This window comes from Engystomops pustulosus, chromosome 10 (assembly GCF_040894005.1).
Source record: "Engystomops pustulosus chromosome 10, aEngPut4.maternal, whole genome shotgun sequence".
NCBI classification, from domain to species: domain Eukaryota; kingdom Metazoa; phylum Chordata; class Amphibia; order Anura; family Leptodactylidae; genus Engystomops; species Engystomops pustulosus.
This window is the reverse complement of record NC_092420.1, coordinates 21,421,746-21,439,729: the sequence shown is the minus strand read 5'-3', so window position 1 is coordinate 21,439,729 and position 17,984 is coordinate 21,421,746. Positions and strand designations below refer to the sequence as shown.

The 17,984-nt window shown below is 41.7% G+C and overlaps 2 protein-coding genes across 3 annotated transcripts; one reads left to right on the top strand and one right to left on the bottom strand.

Annotated features, from left to right (window-relative positions):
* Window positions 1-283: 283 nt before the first annotated feature.
* On the top strand, window positions 284-1,961 carry LOC140103986 (protein SPMIP1). The gene is made up of 2 exons (XM_072127306.1): window positions 284-841; window positions 1,526-1,961. The coding sequence occupies exons 1-2, from the start codon at window positions 418-420 to the stop codon at window positions 1,642-1,644; spliced, it is 543 nt and encodes a 180-aa protein (XP_071983407.1). The 5' UTR covers window positions 284-417; the 3' UTR covers window positions 1,645-1,961.
* A 1,551-nt stretch (window positions 1,962-3,512) lies between these two features.
* DNASE1L3 (deoxyribonuclease 1L3) lies at window positions 3,513-17,984 on the bottom strand. Of its 2 annotated transcripts, none has more exons than XM_072127305.1 (8): window positions 17,953-17,984; window positions 14,590-14,678; window positions 8,122-8,211; window positions 7,631-7,743; window positions 6,851-6,954; window positions 4,970-5,127; window positions 3,811-3,907; window positions 3,513-3,718 (listed from the first exon to the last, which is right to left on the bottom strand). In XM_072127305.1, the coding sequence occupies exons 2-8, from the start codon at window positions 14,655-14,657 to the stop codon at window positions 3,644-3,646; spliced, it is 705 nt and encodes a 234-aa protein (XP_071983406.1). In that variant the 5' UTR covers window positions 14,658-14,678; window positions 17,953-17,984; the 3' UTR covers window positions 3,513-3,643. The 2 variants fall into 2 exon arrangements, with proteins under 2 accessions (XP_071983406.1, XP_071983405.1); XM_072127304.1 differs by lacking the exon at window positions 17,953-17,984 and adding an exon at window positions 16,443-16,671 and having other exon boundaries at window positions 3,515-3,718.

Sequence of the window (17,984 nt, the reverse complement as noted above, 5' to 3'; positions counted from 1 at the left end):
GTATTTGTGGTAGCCCAACAAACAAAAAAAAAACAACTTGTGCACAAAAGGGTTATTATTCTTTAAAATATTTTTATAAAAATTGAATAAGGTATATAAGGTGTTTTAAACAAAACAAGAAAAAAAAACAGTTTTGAATGTTTTGTTGAATTTGAATACATGCTTTCTACAGAAGCCTTAGTTTCGGGCTGTCCTTCATTTATTCATGTCTTGTATTTTGAGTTGCCATGTTGAGCACTTGTCCACACACCCCTCCCTGCCCTGTCCCTCCACACGGCTGTCTCCCTGGAGATGTCAGTAAACGCTGCCTGAGCTACTGATCACATTTCCGCGGCCTGGCTGCTGGTGTCCTCCTCTTCTTGGATCTCCTCCACATCCCCCAGTAAGAACCTGATTACATAATTCCCTTCTCTCAACATGAGAGACCTGCTGACAACCAGGAACCAAAACTGCTGGAAGGAACTCATTGAGAAGGAAACATTAACACGTATGAACTGGAAAATCAAAAATAGCAAAGAGAATCCGGGACAGAACCAACTGGAGACCACCAAGAAGAAGAGAGAGGTCTTCATCCCAAAGGCCATGACCAGTCTGCCTCCTCTGAATAAAACGGCTCCACCCTTGGTGAGCAGGACAGAGGAAAGTGACCATGACCAGTTGGATCTACTGAACTTGGCTGAAATGAGGCCGGTCACACCTCACACCTCACGTTTACTTTATGATGGTTTCTCCAAGGAAGGCAAAGGAAGGTCTCTGTATCTGAAAGTGAGAAAACGGTTGGGGCCAGAGGAGAAGTATCCGCACCCCACATTGTCCTCCTGGGACTATGGATGGAGGCTCGGTAAGTGGTCATATCTATTCACGTCTGAGCTTGACATCTCCTAGATTTACCCAGTACTTTAGTGTATTAACACCACCACTAACAACCATCGGCAGGGCAGACATCGGGCTGTTACACCCCTAGCATCACTTCTGGTGTTACATTTGTATCCAGTGATGGCATCCATGTAGCTATCTTAGGCCCATGAATGGTAATGGTTACCTGGTCTTCTTTAATTATGCATTTTTAGCAAATACTTGTGTTCCTAGTTCTAGAACAATTCTGAAGCTCTGCCCTGTCAAGTTCCTCTATTGTTCCTCCTGGACATTTTATGAATAAATGGACAACTGGGTGGTGCTATCTTCCTTAATAGCCCCGACTGGACTGAGATTTTGTAGAGACATTCCCCAAACTGGTAACACTCCATTGTCCATTATATATTATGACCCCAAAACCATCCTAATGACACACAGTTACCGCACTATAGAACTTAATAAAAGTGCAAGTTTTGGATCATTAGATTTCTGGTCGTGACAGGATTTGAGCCCCTAATACAAACCATATAATACAGAATGATCTGATTTATACTGAGAGCTAAAGATACATATTTTGGTCCAAATAATTTTTTTTCAAATCATTATTTTTATGATGAATTTTTTAGGTGAAATCTGGTCTAAGCCTCACAATCTAATATTTCCATTTCAGGTTCAGTAATCGATGAATTCAAAACTCCGATCCACGGAAGATCCCGAATAGTGAAAGATACATTCTACAGCCGGAACGGAATCCTCTCTGTCCCCTCCAGCAGTGACCGCATGCTGTGACATTACTATTACAAGTTTTTATTGTGTGTTTGGTTTCAGATGGTGATAATATACTTTCCCTTTAAATGAATATTATAATTACAACGACTTATAGGACTTGACTCTATATCACCATAGGAGTCCTATGGGGATTTAATTTTGGTTAAGTAGAAATGTATCGGATCCATAATATAGATATTACAATGCAGCTTTATTACAGCCATCTGACACCAAACCTTTAAGTGGTTTACATTTTGTATCGTTCTTCTATGCTTTATACTGCTTGAAATGAGCACTCAGATAATAAAAGAGCAATGGTTAAGTGATACTATAATTCATGTCTGTATACAGCGGCTTGTCATTATCCAGTGTATTATGTGTGTTGTGTTCTCTCCATAATAACACATTAGGAGAAGAGTAGTAACTAGGCAGCAGTAATACAGAATGGATCAGCTACACTGTATGGGGCAAACCGGTTCTACAGGAGGAGGTGATCCTGAGCTAAAGAGGTCAAGCTCTTTACTTCATTGTGTTCATCGCTGGATTTTTATACTGGTTATTATGGCAAATAGGACCCAGATTATCAATGCGGCGTATTGGTGATTTTCTAAAGTTTTTAATTAAAAAATGTATATATATAAAATAATATTTCTTGGGTTTTCTCCGCTATTATTGTGCTGTATATGACTAAGGTTCCATGCAGGTCCCACTCCGTGTGTCTTTTTCTATTGTCATCAGTTTGCGAGTCCCGATGACAAACGGTCCGCAAACAATTGCACATGTTCCTACGCAGTCAGCCGAACAGTAATATATAAACAGTAATATATAATATATATATCATACAATAGTCACTTGTAAGATGTGTATTTTACATGTGGCAATACTGCCCTTTCTGTGCCATAATTTGTACAAAGCTGCAACTTTTTTTTGTTGCTGTGTATACAAAATGTTGGTAATTATTCTTAGGATAGACACCTACCTCTCTGGGTCTATTATCTCCTGGTGTCTGTGGCAACTACAGGGGTAGAAGCCATGGCGGCTGCTATGGGGTTTGGAGTGTCAGAGGGCCCAGGACCTGACCTGACAACCTGTTAAATCAAAGACATATGCTGCTTAAATTGGATATTCTAGTTTGTTGTTCCAGTGACTATATAGCTAGTTGAGTTGCTTATATCACCGCACAGCTCCATACTTCCGGTTCTGTCCTGTGTGTATTATTTCTCTTGCCTGATGGTGCTGGGATCAAATCCCCACCCATCTCATATTAATAATCTATCCTACAGAAAGCATGTTAATATTGTGTGGCTGGAAAACTCCTTTTAACTTTCTCCAACTGTATTTTAGCACAGTGTCAAATATAAGGTGGGGCTAAAAATCTAAATTTATTGGATACCCTTTTCACAAATTGGAAGATATCATATGTAAGAGAAGGGGGGAGGCCAGATTAAGATGTTCGCTATGGGGCCCAGCCTCTTCTAGTTATGCCGCTGAGTAATAACACATAGGGTCCTTTAAAGTAGAAACCTATCAGAAACTTCTTGGTCCTATAAAGCCGGGGGTTTCTAGGCCATTTGGATAAGTGGTCTCTGATGCAATTTATGGTGGCACTTATGGCTGACCCCAGCAGCACCAGTACTGCCATGATAGTGGCCTTTATGCCTTGGCTAGGCTCTCTCCTCTCTTATATGCCAACAGAATCACTTTACTATCCTAGCTGTATCTGAAAATGTTGGTCAAGGTGGAGGGGTTGGTTTGTACTCCCTCCTGGAAACTGGCCCCCTGTGCAGATGCTGGGGCAGCCAACGGCTGCCAACCCAAAAATCTTCAGAGCCTAAACAACTGCCATTTTTGACCTCCATGATAAAATTCACCTACTTTTTTCCATCATTCATTTAAGCCGTCTCTGAAGACGGTAATGAGTAGTTTTTCACTTTATTTATATGTGGTTTATTAGTTCCAGAACAATTATCAACATCATAAAAAGGGCGAAAATAAAGAACATTCTCCCTTCTGGACATTTTCATCTCTTTGCCTTCATTTTGCGCATTTGGTTCAACTGGAACTCCACCGGGTAGTGGTCGCTGATTTCCAAAGCCTAAAAATTCAGTAGAGAAACAATCTCTGTACATGTGTCATATACATAAGGTCATTAATCCATTGTGTCTAAATCTATAGGAAATCACTAACCTGAGCTTCTGTCAGTCCATAGGCCTTCATAAAATCAAACACAGCGGCAGAGCCGGGAACTGCAGAGTTAATCAACCTCTTGCCATGAAGAACGATCCTACATTGCGGAATCAAGAATGTTGGTTGCGAGCCATAGGAGATGCCTTTGGCCAATATACAAGATTATGAGAAAATGTTTGGATGGCTGTGCAATCTAACATTCCAATAAGAAATAAATGCGGGGGGGGGGGGGCTTAATCTGCATAGTGGGGTGTGATGATATAAGGTTCTTTCTGTAAGCAGATGATTGTAGAGTTGGCAACTCAGCTAAATGGTGTGCTGGCTGGATGCACAGCACCACGACCAGTGGTCATGACTGGTTACTGAAGCTTTCTCCCACTTACTTTAATTGGACTCTCTGTAACTAAGGGACACTGTCTAAGGAGCAAGGTAAAAGAGTGAAGATGACAGATGCAAGAATATCCGTATAATATCTGTACTAATGTCTTCCCCTGTCCACAAAATGTGGCTTAGGTGGTGTTGATTTGTCTTTCTGTTTTGACTTATGTTGCTGACTGTGCTGAGACTATTGCACCACACACAGTCCCTCTGCAGCTCTGCACTGGTCCAGTAGTGGTTAATTGCTGTGATTTAGAAAGCTCTGCCCCGTCTCTGTCATTTGCATCTGAGGTTCTCTGAGTTCCTATATGTTTTCCGCTCACAGCTAGCATTGTGCTGCTTATATTCCCGGCTAGCTTCATATTTCCTGCTCTTGAGATTCTTCTGTATCTCTGGTCAACCGATGCTTTCGTATATATGGACTATCCCTTTGTATTCTGATTTTGTACCTTAATCTGTGCCTTATATAATGTAATATTATATTTGGAAAGAGCTGTGAAATTTGACAACGGTATACAAATAAAGATTATTATTATCTGCCATCACTTCTGTGACCCAAACCTCTGACTACGATTTACTTTGTTTTCCATGTGTTTGTCTTGTTTTATGTCTGCACATTTACTGACGGAGGGATTGTCTTCATGGTTGTCCCATATCGCTTAGGATACGCAGAGGCAAGTAGGTAGGTGACAGTTTGGGGGCTCAGTTTAGACCTGACTGTCTGAAATCCCTTCGTCCACATCACTCATTACAACTTGTGAGTCTTTTTAGTTGGTATTACCTGTCGTAGGCACATTTTGTGCTGCTTCTTACTGTTGTATCGACATTGTCTTCAATCAACCAGACAAATTCCTGGTTGGTCCTAAGGCGAATATTCTTCCAGTACTTCTTGGGAACATAACTACAACCAGCATTAAAATCCCCCATAAAGATAAAGTTCTGTGATAATAGAGACAAATGTATATTAAAATACAGGAAACCATAAATTACAGTCATCATCAAACCATCCACAAGGATCTTCTGTTCAGTTTAACCCCTGAGGTTATACAATACAGGCGGTCCCCTACTTAAGAACACTAGTTACAAACAAACCTCTGGTAATTGGTAATTTATTGTACTTTAGTCCTAGGCTACAATAAACATCTATAACAGTTATCACAGGCGTCTGTAATGAAGCTTTATTGTTAATCCTGGTTCTTATGACAACCCAACATTTTTAAAATTAAATTGTCACCAAAAAATAATTTGGCTGGGGTTACAATTATAAAAAATATAGTTCCGACTTACATACAAATTTAACTTAAGAACAAACCTACAGAACCTATCTTTTATGTAACCCCGGGACTGTAGGATCATTGCTATTATACATGTATGCAGTCGTTATTCATATTTCTACCAAATATGGCAAAAAAAATCCCTGTACTTTTCGCTGAACTTCCCTTTTATGAAATAACGAACAAAGTAAAAGCCACTGAAGCAGCAAGATCCCCATTACAAAGGACAAGCCATAAGTTAATAAAACCTCTTCTATAAAGAGGAACATAAACACTGTGAAGCCTGATCTCCATCTCCATTGTCATCTCCCTTTTTGAGATCCATCACAGGATAGACACCACCGACACCTCACTGACTTATAATGCCATGGGGTTCAGCATTTTCCAAATGGGAAAAAAGACCTTCACATGACGGATCACACATGGTGCCATAAGGTGCCACCTATAATAATTTGGTTTTTATCCCTTAATGACAAGGACTAAAAAATGCATTATTAATCGTGTATTTTTAGTGAATTACAGGCATAGTGGTTTAAGGGCCATAATTTAAGATTTTTTTTTTTGTGTGCTACCTTAAAAGATTTAGCATTGTTTTTTACTTCACATATAGGGCTAGTTTACAGTTAACAAATGATAAAAATAATCTACCATCAGGATAATCCAGTCACTGTGACTGTGGTAATCTTCTAATATCTGTTATCTATGACCTCCTTCCTTTTAAATTCAACTTTTAAAATTATGCTAATGAGCCTGAAGGACTTTTTTGGGTGAAAATAAAAGTCAGGAAGTTACAGTAAAAAAGTTAAGCTATCGGGAACACTTGTCTTCGAGCTATAGTGACACACATCTTCTTCCCATTATATTCTCTTTCGTGGGCAAAAATTGGTGCCGTCTGCTATTCATTCTTCTGGTAGAAGTAGAAGTAAAGTTACCAGTGACCTGTGGGAGCCTGTATAGGTCTGTATTTCCTGTGGGGGCAGATGATGTACTGGGATTTGATCAGAGTCTGATAAGTCCCAGCTGCTCTAATTAACCCTTTCAGACCTAGTGATCATGTGACCACTGGGTCAATAGGGGCAACAGCAGCCTCTATCCATTACATAGCGCTCTTACTGTACCATATAATGCGGAAAGGAGATGACAGAAGCTGTAAACTCTGGTCCTCTATATCCGTCCCACTGCTGCTGTAATCTATGCAGGAGCAGGAGAAACTGCACAACTCTAAAAGACATCACTTGAGATTTAGGACCCAATGACACTGGGCAGTCGGGATTTAGGGAAAAGATGTTATTCCATTTGTTTATGTTATTCTACATCAACTATTACAAAAAATCTATTGATTATAACATTTGTATTCTCATATAATAATTCTCCATGAGATGACAAACCTCTGCTTTCCATTTCTGCTTAACATCAAGATATACATCATAGAGTTCATCAATTTCACGGACTGCGGCCTCGGGCGTTGTGTGCTGAGGGATGATGACAAATTCTTATGGGAGAAGAACACGATACAGGAATTAGACAAAGGATAAAGCGGTTTTATCAATTTCATTAACTCAAGTGTTCATCAAATCGTCGTCTATAATAAAGAAAAATCATCTGTACAAACAGGTTTTATCTACAGAGATACAGATTCAATTAGAGGACGAGGAATACTAAACTTATAGGAACACTATCCTTAAAAATGAAATGGAAACTTATTAAGATTAATACTAAAGATACTTACAAAATAAGTTTATTATGCAGAATTATTGGGGCACATTTACTTACCCTTCCCGTCGTGATCCCCGATGTGCGTTGTCTGACGAGGATTCGGATCTGCCGGGATTCACTAAGATCGTGCGTCCAATTTCCTGCATGTGTCACTTCCCCCGCCGAGGTCCGCCGGAGTTCACCTTCTTCTTCCCGGTGCATGTAAGTGCTGATCTTTCGACACAATTTAATTTTTAAATTCCAAGTTTTTTCCGAATCAGTCGGATTGTCCGACGTCCACACCCCCCCATTTGTGTCACATGCAAGCCGGCGCCGGTGCACCACAATCCGATCGCGTGTGCTTAAAACCCGGGGCAATTCAGGGCAAAATGGAAAAAGTCGGGAAACCCGACGAAAATGCGCTGTTCGGACCCTTAGTAAATGTGCCCCATTATGTACAAGTCCTTTCTTACCACTTTTATAGGTTTTAAACCAAACAACAAAAGGTTCCCTGGAAAAGGCATCAATGTCCCCATCCTGGTGGTCAAGATACTGATACACATCCTTCACCGCAACCAGATGCTTCCTGCAGGGGTTACAATAAGTAGGATATTACATCAAATCTTAATATGGGTTACAAAATGCAGCTTGTGCTAACCTAACATTTTTTCTTTCCAGAATAGCTTGTAACCACCATAGGCAATCCATCATGGGAGTGGGGATTATGGCGGGGGACTCAATGGCTGCACTGGTGACCCACTGCCCATCTGTACCCAAAGTGTGAGAAGAGAGCACTGGAAAGCCCTTATAATATTAGTTGTTACCACTTTACAGCCCTAAGACATCCCTACTATATACAGCAATAAAGTGACACCTGATGGGCCCCCTTAGTCTCTCGGACCCGGTTGTGACCGCACCCAAGTTACGCCCCTGATGGCTACCATGATGCCTATAACTCACTTACCTGTATATAAATGCATACTGCTCTTTGTAAGATTTCCGGCCAAGTCTCTGGCTAATGATTACATTAAATTCATCTTTTGTCTCTGTCTGGCTGCAAAAGATACAAAAAGTTTTTTTTTGTATGAATTTTGAATGACAGGACTACAGATTGGCAGAGCTATATCCATGTCATTCACAGATCTGCTAAAGTCTTCTCAAGATGAACTCGAACCAAGACTTTGTTTTAAATATAATTTAACTTTTTATTTAAATAAATAAATAAATAAAATGAGCTAAGGCTGCAGACAGATACATCTATGTAACAGCGTATATGGACAAATTGTGGGGGTTCTCATCCATGTTTGTGGAGATTATAAATACAGGCAGTCCCCGGGTTGCGTAAAAGATAGCGTCCATAGGTTTGTTCTTAAGTTGAACTTGTATGTAAGTCGAAACTGTATATTTTATAATCGAAGTTCTAGACAAAATTTTTTTTTTGGCCCCAGTAACAATTGGAGTTGCAAAATTTTTTGCTGTAATTGGACCAATGATTATCAATAAAGCTTCATTACAGACTCCTTACAGCTGATCATTGCAGCCTAGGACTATAGTAACATCCAGTTACTTCACCAGGGGTCACAGTGGGCAGAGGGGTCTGTCTGTAACTAGGGGTCATCTGTAAGTCGGGTGTCCTTAAGTAGGGGACCGCCTGTAATATAGCTGCTACAGATTTTCTACTAGGGTCCATGAGCTTCATGTTATGTGTCTGATATTGTGAGTTATTACTAATGATAGGTGCAATGTGTACATAGACTTTACATCATATAAACACATTACATACACATAAATGTATAACCAGAGATGTGACAGTCTCCTATATCCCTCTGTATAAATAGAACTGTTGAGGATATGTTGCTGGTCTGGAGACATTAGATAATAATAAAATCAGCTTTTCCTTATACCACTGTCAGGGGTGATCCAAGTCTCTCTGCTGCCTGAGGCAAACTATAGAAAGACCACCCCCACCCAATTTTTTAGCCACATATGCTTTTATGGTTTAAACTGTGCATTCCAAATGCTAAACTCCTTTTATTTTGTCAGTATGGTCAATATTACAAAATTTATATACATTTACTGGATCTTAAAGGAAACCTGTCATCAGGGACTTTGTTTTCACTAGACAGGTTACAGAAGCCCATTACAGCTGCATTGTAAAGATGTCTTTCTGCCTTCTCTAAGCACTGGAATTACTATATAATTGTGTGTTATAACATTCCTTACATCCTGACAGAATCCTCCAGTGTGAAGATACAACGTTTCAGCTAGCTCAATGTAGCCATTTTCAAGTACATTGAGCTACATTGAGCTAGCTGAAACGTTGTATCTTCACACTGGTGGAATAAAACACTTGTTTCACGGAGTGCTGCTTCCCTATTCTTGGATCGTAATTTGTGGGATCGTGAGTTGGGTCCTTAGAAGCTTTGCACCCATCTGGATTTAAATCCTACATCGCTGTGCCGCCCTTTCCTTTTTCTCTATCTGACAGAATCCTCTGTGTAGTCCCAGGGGTTGGGATTTGGTTTGGATGCATTTAAAAAAACAACATGTGACTTGTCTGTGCTGCAGACAGCTCAGTTCTCTGCCCCCACCTTTGTGCTCCTGTACAGCTCCCCCTCCTGCTGATGTCAGCTCACCAGACTTTGAGCTCTGTGAAGTTGTAATGGGAAGTCCGGCTCTTCTTAGTGAGCTGGATCATTAGACTTCGCTCACTAAAAAGAGACGGCTTTCTGGCTCCTGAAATAAATATATAATAAGGAGAACCTCAGTCCAGTCAGTCCCCCACTCTACACCACTTTTGGCCTGATGTTATCGACTTAAAGGGGGTGTGGTGAGCTGTTTAGGAGCGGGCTTAAGTGAGACAGCATCTCACTGAGGGAAGCTGACTCAGGTCGTTCAAGCGAAGAGACTGCTCCTTGTGATGTCTCGTTATTGAACAACCCATCACTAAGGAGGAGAGAGGAGCTATACAGGCAGCGCCGACAAGTCACATGTTGTTTTTTGAAATGCATCCAAACCAAAGCCCAACCCCTGGGACTACACAGAGAACTCTGTTAGGATGCAAGGTAAGTTGTAACACACAATTATATTTTAATGTAAATGCTTTGAGAAAGCAGAAAGGTGTCTTTGCAATGCAGTTTTAATGGGCTTCTACAACCTGTCCTTACTGAATAATAAGGTCCCTGGTGACAGCTTCCCTTTAATAACTTTAAAATTCACCATATTCTGTGTCCCGTAACTTATATATGCTTCAGTGTAAGGAGCTGTGTAAGGTGTACTTTTTTTGTATTTTTATATTTTGATTGATTGGGAATTTTTGACGCAGGGATACCAAATGTGTTTATGATATGAGTGGTAGACAGATGTAGTAGAGTTCAGGTGGACAGTTGTAGCAGAGCTGAGCTAGACACCTCAGGGTGCGGTCACACATGGCGTTTGCAATGCGTTTTTACATGTTACCGTGCATTTTTTTTCATTGCTGGAAGTGTAAGCAGCTGTTGCAACATCCTCCCACTGGGGCATGACCTTCGGGGCAGCTGGCACCTGAATGACCTAGAGCTAGACTAGACAGTCACTTGGTCCAGGTGAAATAGACCTTGTCCATGCCGGGCAGGTCCAGCAAGGGAATTCAAGAAGAGGGAGAGGGCGTAATAAGATGGAAGGTTCCCCCTGGGGCACTCCTGGTGTATTGGTGATGAAGCAATCCCTGGCTAGATTGGTGGCCCATGATGTTAGCGGCAGCCATCACATGTGAAGACAAGATGTTGAACATCTAACTAACAATCACTTTATTTTAAGACTTTAATGCAGCAAACAGTAACAGGTTGAGGTAATGGTTCTGCCAGGTTGGAGGTAGCTGGTTGTTAAATAATATACTAATCTTTAAAATACTAATCATATAGATTGAGTGAAAGATCAGGACCATATATGGCCAGCACTCAAGATGAATGGACATTCTTGATATATACCTAAAATTCAATGGAAGGAAACAACCCCCAACCACATCCATATGACAAGTTAGCCTTTACCATATAAGGGTCCCTTTGGGTCCGCTGGGCTTAGAGGAAGGGTCCTTGGAATGTTACCATATATAGTTGTGAACAAGGCCAATGGATGAATTTGACTTACAATGCAAGTCTATGGGAGTTTAGGGTTTAAAAGGGGTCCTATTCAAGGGGTCTGGGGGGAGCTTTACCTTGCACACACTGAGCTTTCTTCACACATACCATATATACTCGTGTATAAGCCGAGTTTTTCAGCACAAAAAGTGTGCTGAAAAATGTCCCCTCGGCTTATACATGAGTCTATAACAAAGCCCACTTTAAAAAAAAAAAAAAAAACCTTTTCTTCCTGGCCGGCGCATACTATGAGGTCAGCAGCGGGCATGTCATAGATGCACCAACTGGAAGAAAACATGGCCGCGTCCATGAGAGAAGAAAGAAGAGGAGCCGCGGAGAAGAAAGAAGACGTGACGCGCCAACATCGGGGGCATCGGGGAGGGTGAGTATATAAGTTTTTTTTTTTTAAGTGCTGGGGGGCAGGCTGTATACTACTAGGGGCAGGCTGTATACTACTAGGGGCTGGCTGTATACTACATGGGGGGGCTGGCTGTATACTACTAGTGGCTGGCTGTATACTACTGGGACCTGGCTGGCTGTATACTACATGGGGGCAGGCTGGCTGTATACTACATGGGGGTAGGCTGGCTGTATACTACATGGGGGTAGGCTGGCTGTATACTACATGGGGGCTGGCTGTATACTACTGGGGGCAGGCTGGCTGTATACTACATGAGGGTAGGCTGGCTGTATACTACTGGGGGCAGGCTGGCTGTATACTACTGGGGGCAAGCTGGCTGTATACTACCAGGGGCAGGCTGTCTGTACGCTGGCTAGCTGTATACTACTAGGGGCTGGCTGTATACTACTGGGAGCTTGCTGACTATATACTACTGGGGGCTTGCTGGCTATATACTGGGGAGGCTGTGACCAATGCATTTCCCACCCTCGGCTTATACTCAAGTCAATAGTTTTTCCCATTTTGTGGTGGTAAAATTAGGGGCCTCGGCTTATACTCGGGTCGGCTTATACTTTATTTTATTTTGCTTTTGAATTTCTTATTGTCTCTTACTTTTTTGCTGTGTTATTTTATTTCTTTAAAGACTTTGTAATATTTTTCTTTTGTTTTATCTGAGCTCACTCTATGCATTTCTTATCAAATCAAGAAGCGCTAAGGACTTTTAACACTGTTTGTATGCAGTCTGGTATAAGTTCACAGCCAGATTCAGGAACTTGAGGCTGGAGAAGACAGAAGTTGCTGCTTGGGCAGAATGGTTAGGGCAGGCTCTGTAAGGTGGAGTCCAGGAGATCTGATGGAGGAAGATTGCCCATAGATGGAGACAGCAGCAGTAGGCTGCTACTCTTCAGATCTTGTGACCTCTCACATAGAGGTCTCAGAAAGATCTGGAACTTTGCAGGTAGAGTATAATTTAAACTTCCCTTCTGGTTGGAGTTTCAGGAATCCACAAACTAGGAAGCTTTGGGCAGACCACCTAGACTATAGGATCTAGTCGGCCATACTTCACCTACATAGCTAAGGATCATCTGAAGTATAAAGGTGTATAAGGAATCCGCCCAGCAGGCCATTACACTTATATTTCCAACAAAGAAGAAAAATGGATTCAAACCAGCCAACGGCAGAGCAGGGAACAGGAGGCGAGATCAGCTCCTGCTGCCTTCACACGCAGTGTTTCTCTGCTCTTTAGCAAAGACCTGTAGAGGTGGCTCCTCCCCTTGGCTGGCCCTGCCCCCTTCTCCGATTCAACTCAGAGTCAGCATGAGGAAAAGAAGCAGGACTGCGGGGGAACAAGGGAAAGAAAAGTTACAAGTATTTTTTGTTTAAAACACAGGAGCGGGGAGAGGGCCACAATATGAGGGGGGAGAAGACCACAATATGAGTGGAATGGAGGGGGTCCGCAATATGAGGGAGAATGGAGGACAGCAGGCGACAATATGAGGGAGATAAAGGACTGAAGGCCACAATATGAGGAGGATGGAGGACAGAAGGCCACAATATGAGGGGGATGGAGGACAGAAGGCCACAATATGAGGGGGATGGAGGACAGAAGGCCACAATATGAGGGGGATGGAGGACAGAAGGCCACAATATGAGAGGGATGGAGGGGGAAGAAAGCCACAATATGAGTGGAATGGAGAGGGTCCACAATATGAGGGGCATGGAAGAGGGAGGTCACAATATGAGGGAGAATGGAGGACAGCAGGCGACAATATGAGGGGGATAAAGGACTGAAGGCCACAATATGAGAAGGATGGAGGACAGAAGGCCACAATATGAGGGGGATGGAGGACAGAAGGCCACAATATGAGGGAGAATGGAGGACAGCAGGCGACAATATGAGGTAGATGAAGGGCAGAGACCACAATATGAGGGGGATGGAGGACAGAAGGCCACAATATGAGGGGGATGGAGGACAGAAGGCCACAATATGAGGGGGATGGAGGACAGAAGGCCACAATATGAGGAGGTTCAGAACAGGAGGCCACAGTATGAAGAATTACTGGAAGCGACAAAATGAGGGGGATGGTGGATAGAAGGCAACAATATAAGGAGAATGAAGGACAGGGAAAACAATATGAGGGGGGATGGAGGATAGAGAATTAGAAATGGAGTCTGGAGGAAAACTGCTAAATAATGCAGATATCATATAATGGTCGTAGAGTAATTCCTTTTATTCACACCACACTATTGTTTTATAGGAAGTTTCATGAAATCCATGAAAAGTAACCCCAAATCATTAGACATTGGGGTTACGTCTAATGTCTCCTACGTCTCTAAAAGTCTCTTTTTGAAAATGGCTCAAACTTGGGATCATAATTTCAAAGAGCAGAAATTATATTGTCCTTTCCTCAAACCACTTCACTAAAGAGAGATGTTTACTTTCAGACAAAGACGTCTTTTTTTTGTCATTTGGAAAATCTTTCAAAATTGATTTGAAAAGGCCACTGATTCCAGGAAACAAGTCCTAACCGTACACTGTCATGTCAAGCGTGAAGAAGACATGATATAAAGATCAGCTTATCGAGATAACAAACTGGAATAGTGAGTTGCCAGATGTGTTCTCCTCCAAAAATTAAGTGTGAGTAACCAATGAGCCTCCATTAAAGGGATACTCTAGAAGTTATCCTTTATCTGCATGTGGGATATGTTGATGATAAATGGTGGTCCCACTGTTGGGACCCTCACTAGTCAAGATTCACTTGTAACCCAAAAATAATAAAGCAGCTGGTTGTCCAGGCTTGGACGCTCCATTCATTTCTATGGGACTATTCGGGATAACAGAACATGGAAACATTTACTTTTTAGAGCTAATAACCCTTAAAACTAAGTCTTCTGAAGTCCGCGATTGCTTTACCTGTTGAGTTTTGCCATCAGTTTGTTGATCACTTGGTTTGTGCTGTCTTTGATTTCCATCAATAGCATTAAGTCACATCGGGATATAACCTACGGGTAATAGGAGAGTCCATAACTGGCAAATTTTACATTACAAATGTTATAGTTGGCTCAGCTCAATGTATATATGAGGATATCCTAGACACTAAATTTATGGCTTATAGCAGTAGTTTTTGTTGTGATGGTACAATGACGAGTCAATGTGATCCATAAGGTGCAACTGGTGATTGAAGGTGAACCACATCAACAAATATTGGCTGCCCCACCGCTCCCCATGCAGTAAAAATATACCAGCTCTTTAGTAGGTGGGTTCTCCATGCAGTGTCCTATAAAGACATTTGGTGTGAAGAGACACAAGCTGTCAGGGCCAGCTTTGTAGCAGGTGACTGCACCTCTGATGCTGCCCCCTACCTTCCTGCACGTGTTGCTGCCTGAGGAAAGAGGCTCAAACTACCTCATGGCTTGTGCAGCCCTGTTCACAAGAAATGATTGGAGAAATGACTTTCATTTGAAAAGAGTAACCATAAGGGCAATGGTTCAGGGTTCTTGAATTCTCTAATGTACCCTTGCCCATACATTTTTGGCCCTTGGGGAAAGTTCTTATGATTTCCCATAAATGATTATCAAGCACTTTGCACAAGATAAGTCCCTAGGACCCCCACTACGATAATAGGACCTGCAAGGAAGATGTAAGACCAGGGCCGGCGCCAGCACTGGGCATACCTGGGCAAGTCCTGGGGCCCAGAGCTGCTGGGCGGGGGGGGGGGGGGGGGGGGGGGGAGCCACATAAGGCTGTACATAAGGAATCTATGAGGTGAGGGGGGGTTTATGTAAAATAACCATATAGGGGCTGTTTGGTATTATAAGCTAGAGAATATTTTAGAAAACAGGAGACTGTTTTAGTTTCTGAATTTTTCTGAAATTTAAATGCCACCATAGACTGCAAAGGGGCCCACTGAGGCTCTGCCCCCCAGGGGCCTTTTAAACCTGAAGCCGACCCTGTGTATGAATAATAACAAAGGCCACATCTTTGCTGTGAAATGTCTTCTCATGGGGAAGTCATATTGTAACTGTTGTAACGCCTATGGTGTGATCATTGGGTTTCTGCTAAGTTTGGGCCCCGAATTTGTCGTTACCCCTCACCACAGTATTGAGTAAGAATCATTATATCTGATATATTTATACCAGGGTTATAATCTTCATCCATCAGGACTCAATTACAACCTATAGTAACACTGCTGCATGTTTATAGAGAACACAAATTTTGGCAAAAATGAAGCACAGTGCATTTCCCAATTATCCAAAGTGCCAACATTATCCCAAACATTAACACAAGAGACAAGAAAAGTTTAGGATTATGGCTAAACAAAACATAACAATTTAGTTCTCCGTCTTTAATTTGAAATCTGGGATTCATCACTTATAAATTATTAATTTCTCAGATATAAACATTCAATTTGGCAATATTGTTTCTCCCTTATATAGCTCATGGTTAACCCCTGGCGTCCCACCGATGCCCATATCACAAAAATGTGCGTCCCCTGACATAATAGTAAGTATTTGGAACTGGATAATGATTATGATGTCTCTGTATTTGCGGAGGTACCAGTCATAAGTGAATATCTCTGTCATTAGCAAGAGGTCCTCTCCATGGAGAAAAGTCCATTAAGTCCATTTATTTGTCCCAAAAAAGTCTATGGTTCCTACAAATACTACAAACTTATTTCTCCTCTGTGTAAATTTGGATGCGGATATGTTATCCACAGCCCAGTCCTACAAATCCCCCACAAGTGATACAGCATGAAGAGGTCTCACCTTCACAATGACGTTCATCACTTCTGTTTTGGCGATTTTTGACTCTCCAAAAGACTGAATGTTAAAGGAACAAATTCTGAAAGCTTCAACTTTGATGAAACATAACGAGAAGAGCAGAGTAATAAGCTTCATGGCTCAGGGTGAGGCGCAATGTGTACAGCTCCCCGTCACTTCACAGTCTGGTGTCAATAGGAACTTCAAGTTCCTGAACTTTTTCTCGTTTTGAGAGTAACTTGTTGTGTTTGGCAGGTCCCCGTGTCTCCCATCAGTACGAGGAGATCTCATATTTATACGGAGAAATTTATGAACTGATTGGTCTGGATGACGCCTTCTGATTTCACAAAAAGTTATTCAAATTCATTGACTTTATTATAGACATGTTCTATAGGGCTGTGCAGAAGAACGTTGTGTGACTTTGAAGGAAATGGGAAGATAATGTTCCTTAGGTTCCAAGATTCTGAGGAGAGAGCCATATAGGAATGAATACATTACTGATAATACTAGTAAGAAACCATCTCATAGTCGGATGGAGACCTCGGAAGAGAAATTTAAAGTTTGAAGAAAGGTTACGTATAATCGGGTTGGCCAGATCCTATTTTAAGATCCTACTAGAAGAATTACTAGAGTTAAAATGAATCTGCCACCGCATTTTTCACAAATACAGCTAGTGACAGGTCTCATAGAGCCCTTTTAACTAAATGCCACCCTTCTTTTAGTTAAAAAAAGTGTTCCCATCCACATAAAATCAACTTTGTTATCTTACCTGGCATCAGTAGTGAGTCATAGGGGGCACCCCCCTGCCCCATGCCTCCTCACCATGCAACACTTCTAGGTGATGTCATCTAAGGTATTTTACTCACTAATATTTGCAAAATTTACCCCATCTGATCACATGAAATCACAGCATACCTCCATGGAGCATTGGTGAGGAGTAGAAGTCCATGGAGACATGCTGCAATTTCATGTGATCAGATACATACATGTGGTAGATTTTGCAAATTTTAGTGGTTAAGGGACCTTAGATGACATCACGCTGGACACATGACTTGAATTTCTGAAAGGTGACAAGGAGGTGTGGGGTATGGGGAGGAGCAGGATGCTCTGTAACTGTGACTGCTGATCTTGACTTCCTCCATGCATCACAGGGAGCACTAGGAGAGGCCTTACAACCAATCATTTGCTTTGCAATCAGTGATTGGCTGACATCCTTTTGCTTCTGGTGGTGTTGGTACCAATTGCAGCCAGGATCGGTAGAGTCAATAAAGTACTTGTTGGTTAAGTCACTCCGGTGTATATTTGATGGAAAATTCACTTGTTGTTGTAACTTTCTGTGTTAATAACTTTTGATCCACAAGTAATTTTATAATTCTGATTGCAGCAATCAATATCTGATACAATTCTAGTCTTTGATCTGCTACATGACCACCTTCACATACACATATAATCCAATATGGCTGCTTTCAAGTTGGTGATCATGTCTCAAATATAGCATAAAAGAAAAACCCCTCACCTGTTACTTGCTGTGTTTTTCAGATATGTCAT

Excerpts from the sequence above, each read along its gene's own strand:
- DNASE1L3 (XM_072127304.1), bottom strand. The coding sequence starts at position 16,574 with ATGAAGCTTATTACTCTGCTCTTCTCGTTATGTTTCATCAAAGTTGAA. Across the intron at positions 14,679-16,442 it reads TGATGAACGTCATTGTGAAG|GTTATATCCCGATGTGACTT; the intron begins GTGAGACCTCTT and ends TATTACCCGTAG. Across the intron at positions 8,212-14,589 it reads CTGATGGCAAAACTCAACAG|CCAGACAGAGACAAAAGATG; the intron begins GTAAAGCAATCG and ends TATCTTTTGCAG.
- LOC140103986 (XM_072127306.1), top strand. The coding sequence starts at position 418 with ATGAGAGACCTGCTGACAACCAGGAACCAAAACTGCTGGAAGGAACTC. Across the intron at positions 842-1,525 it reads GGACTATGGATGGAGGCTCG|GTTCAGTAATCGATGAATTC; the intron begins GTAAGTGGTCAT and ends TTTCCATTTCAG.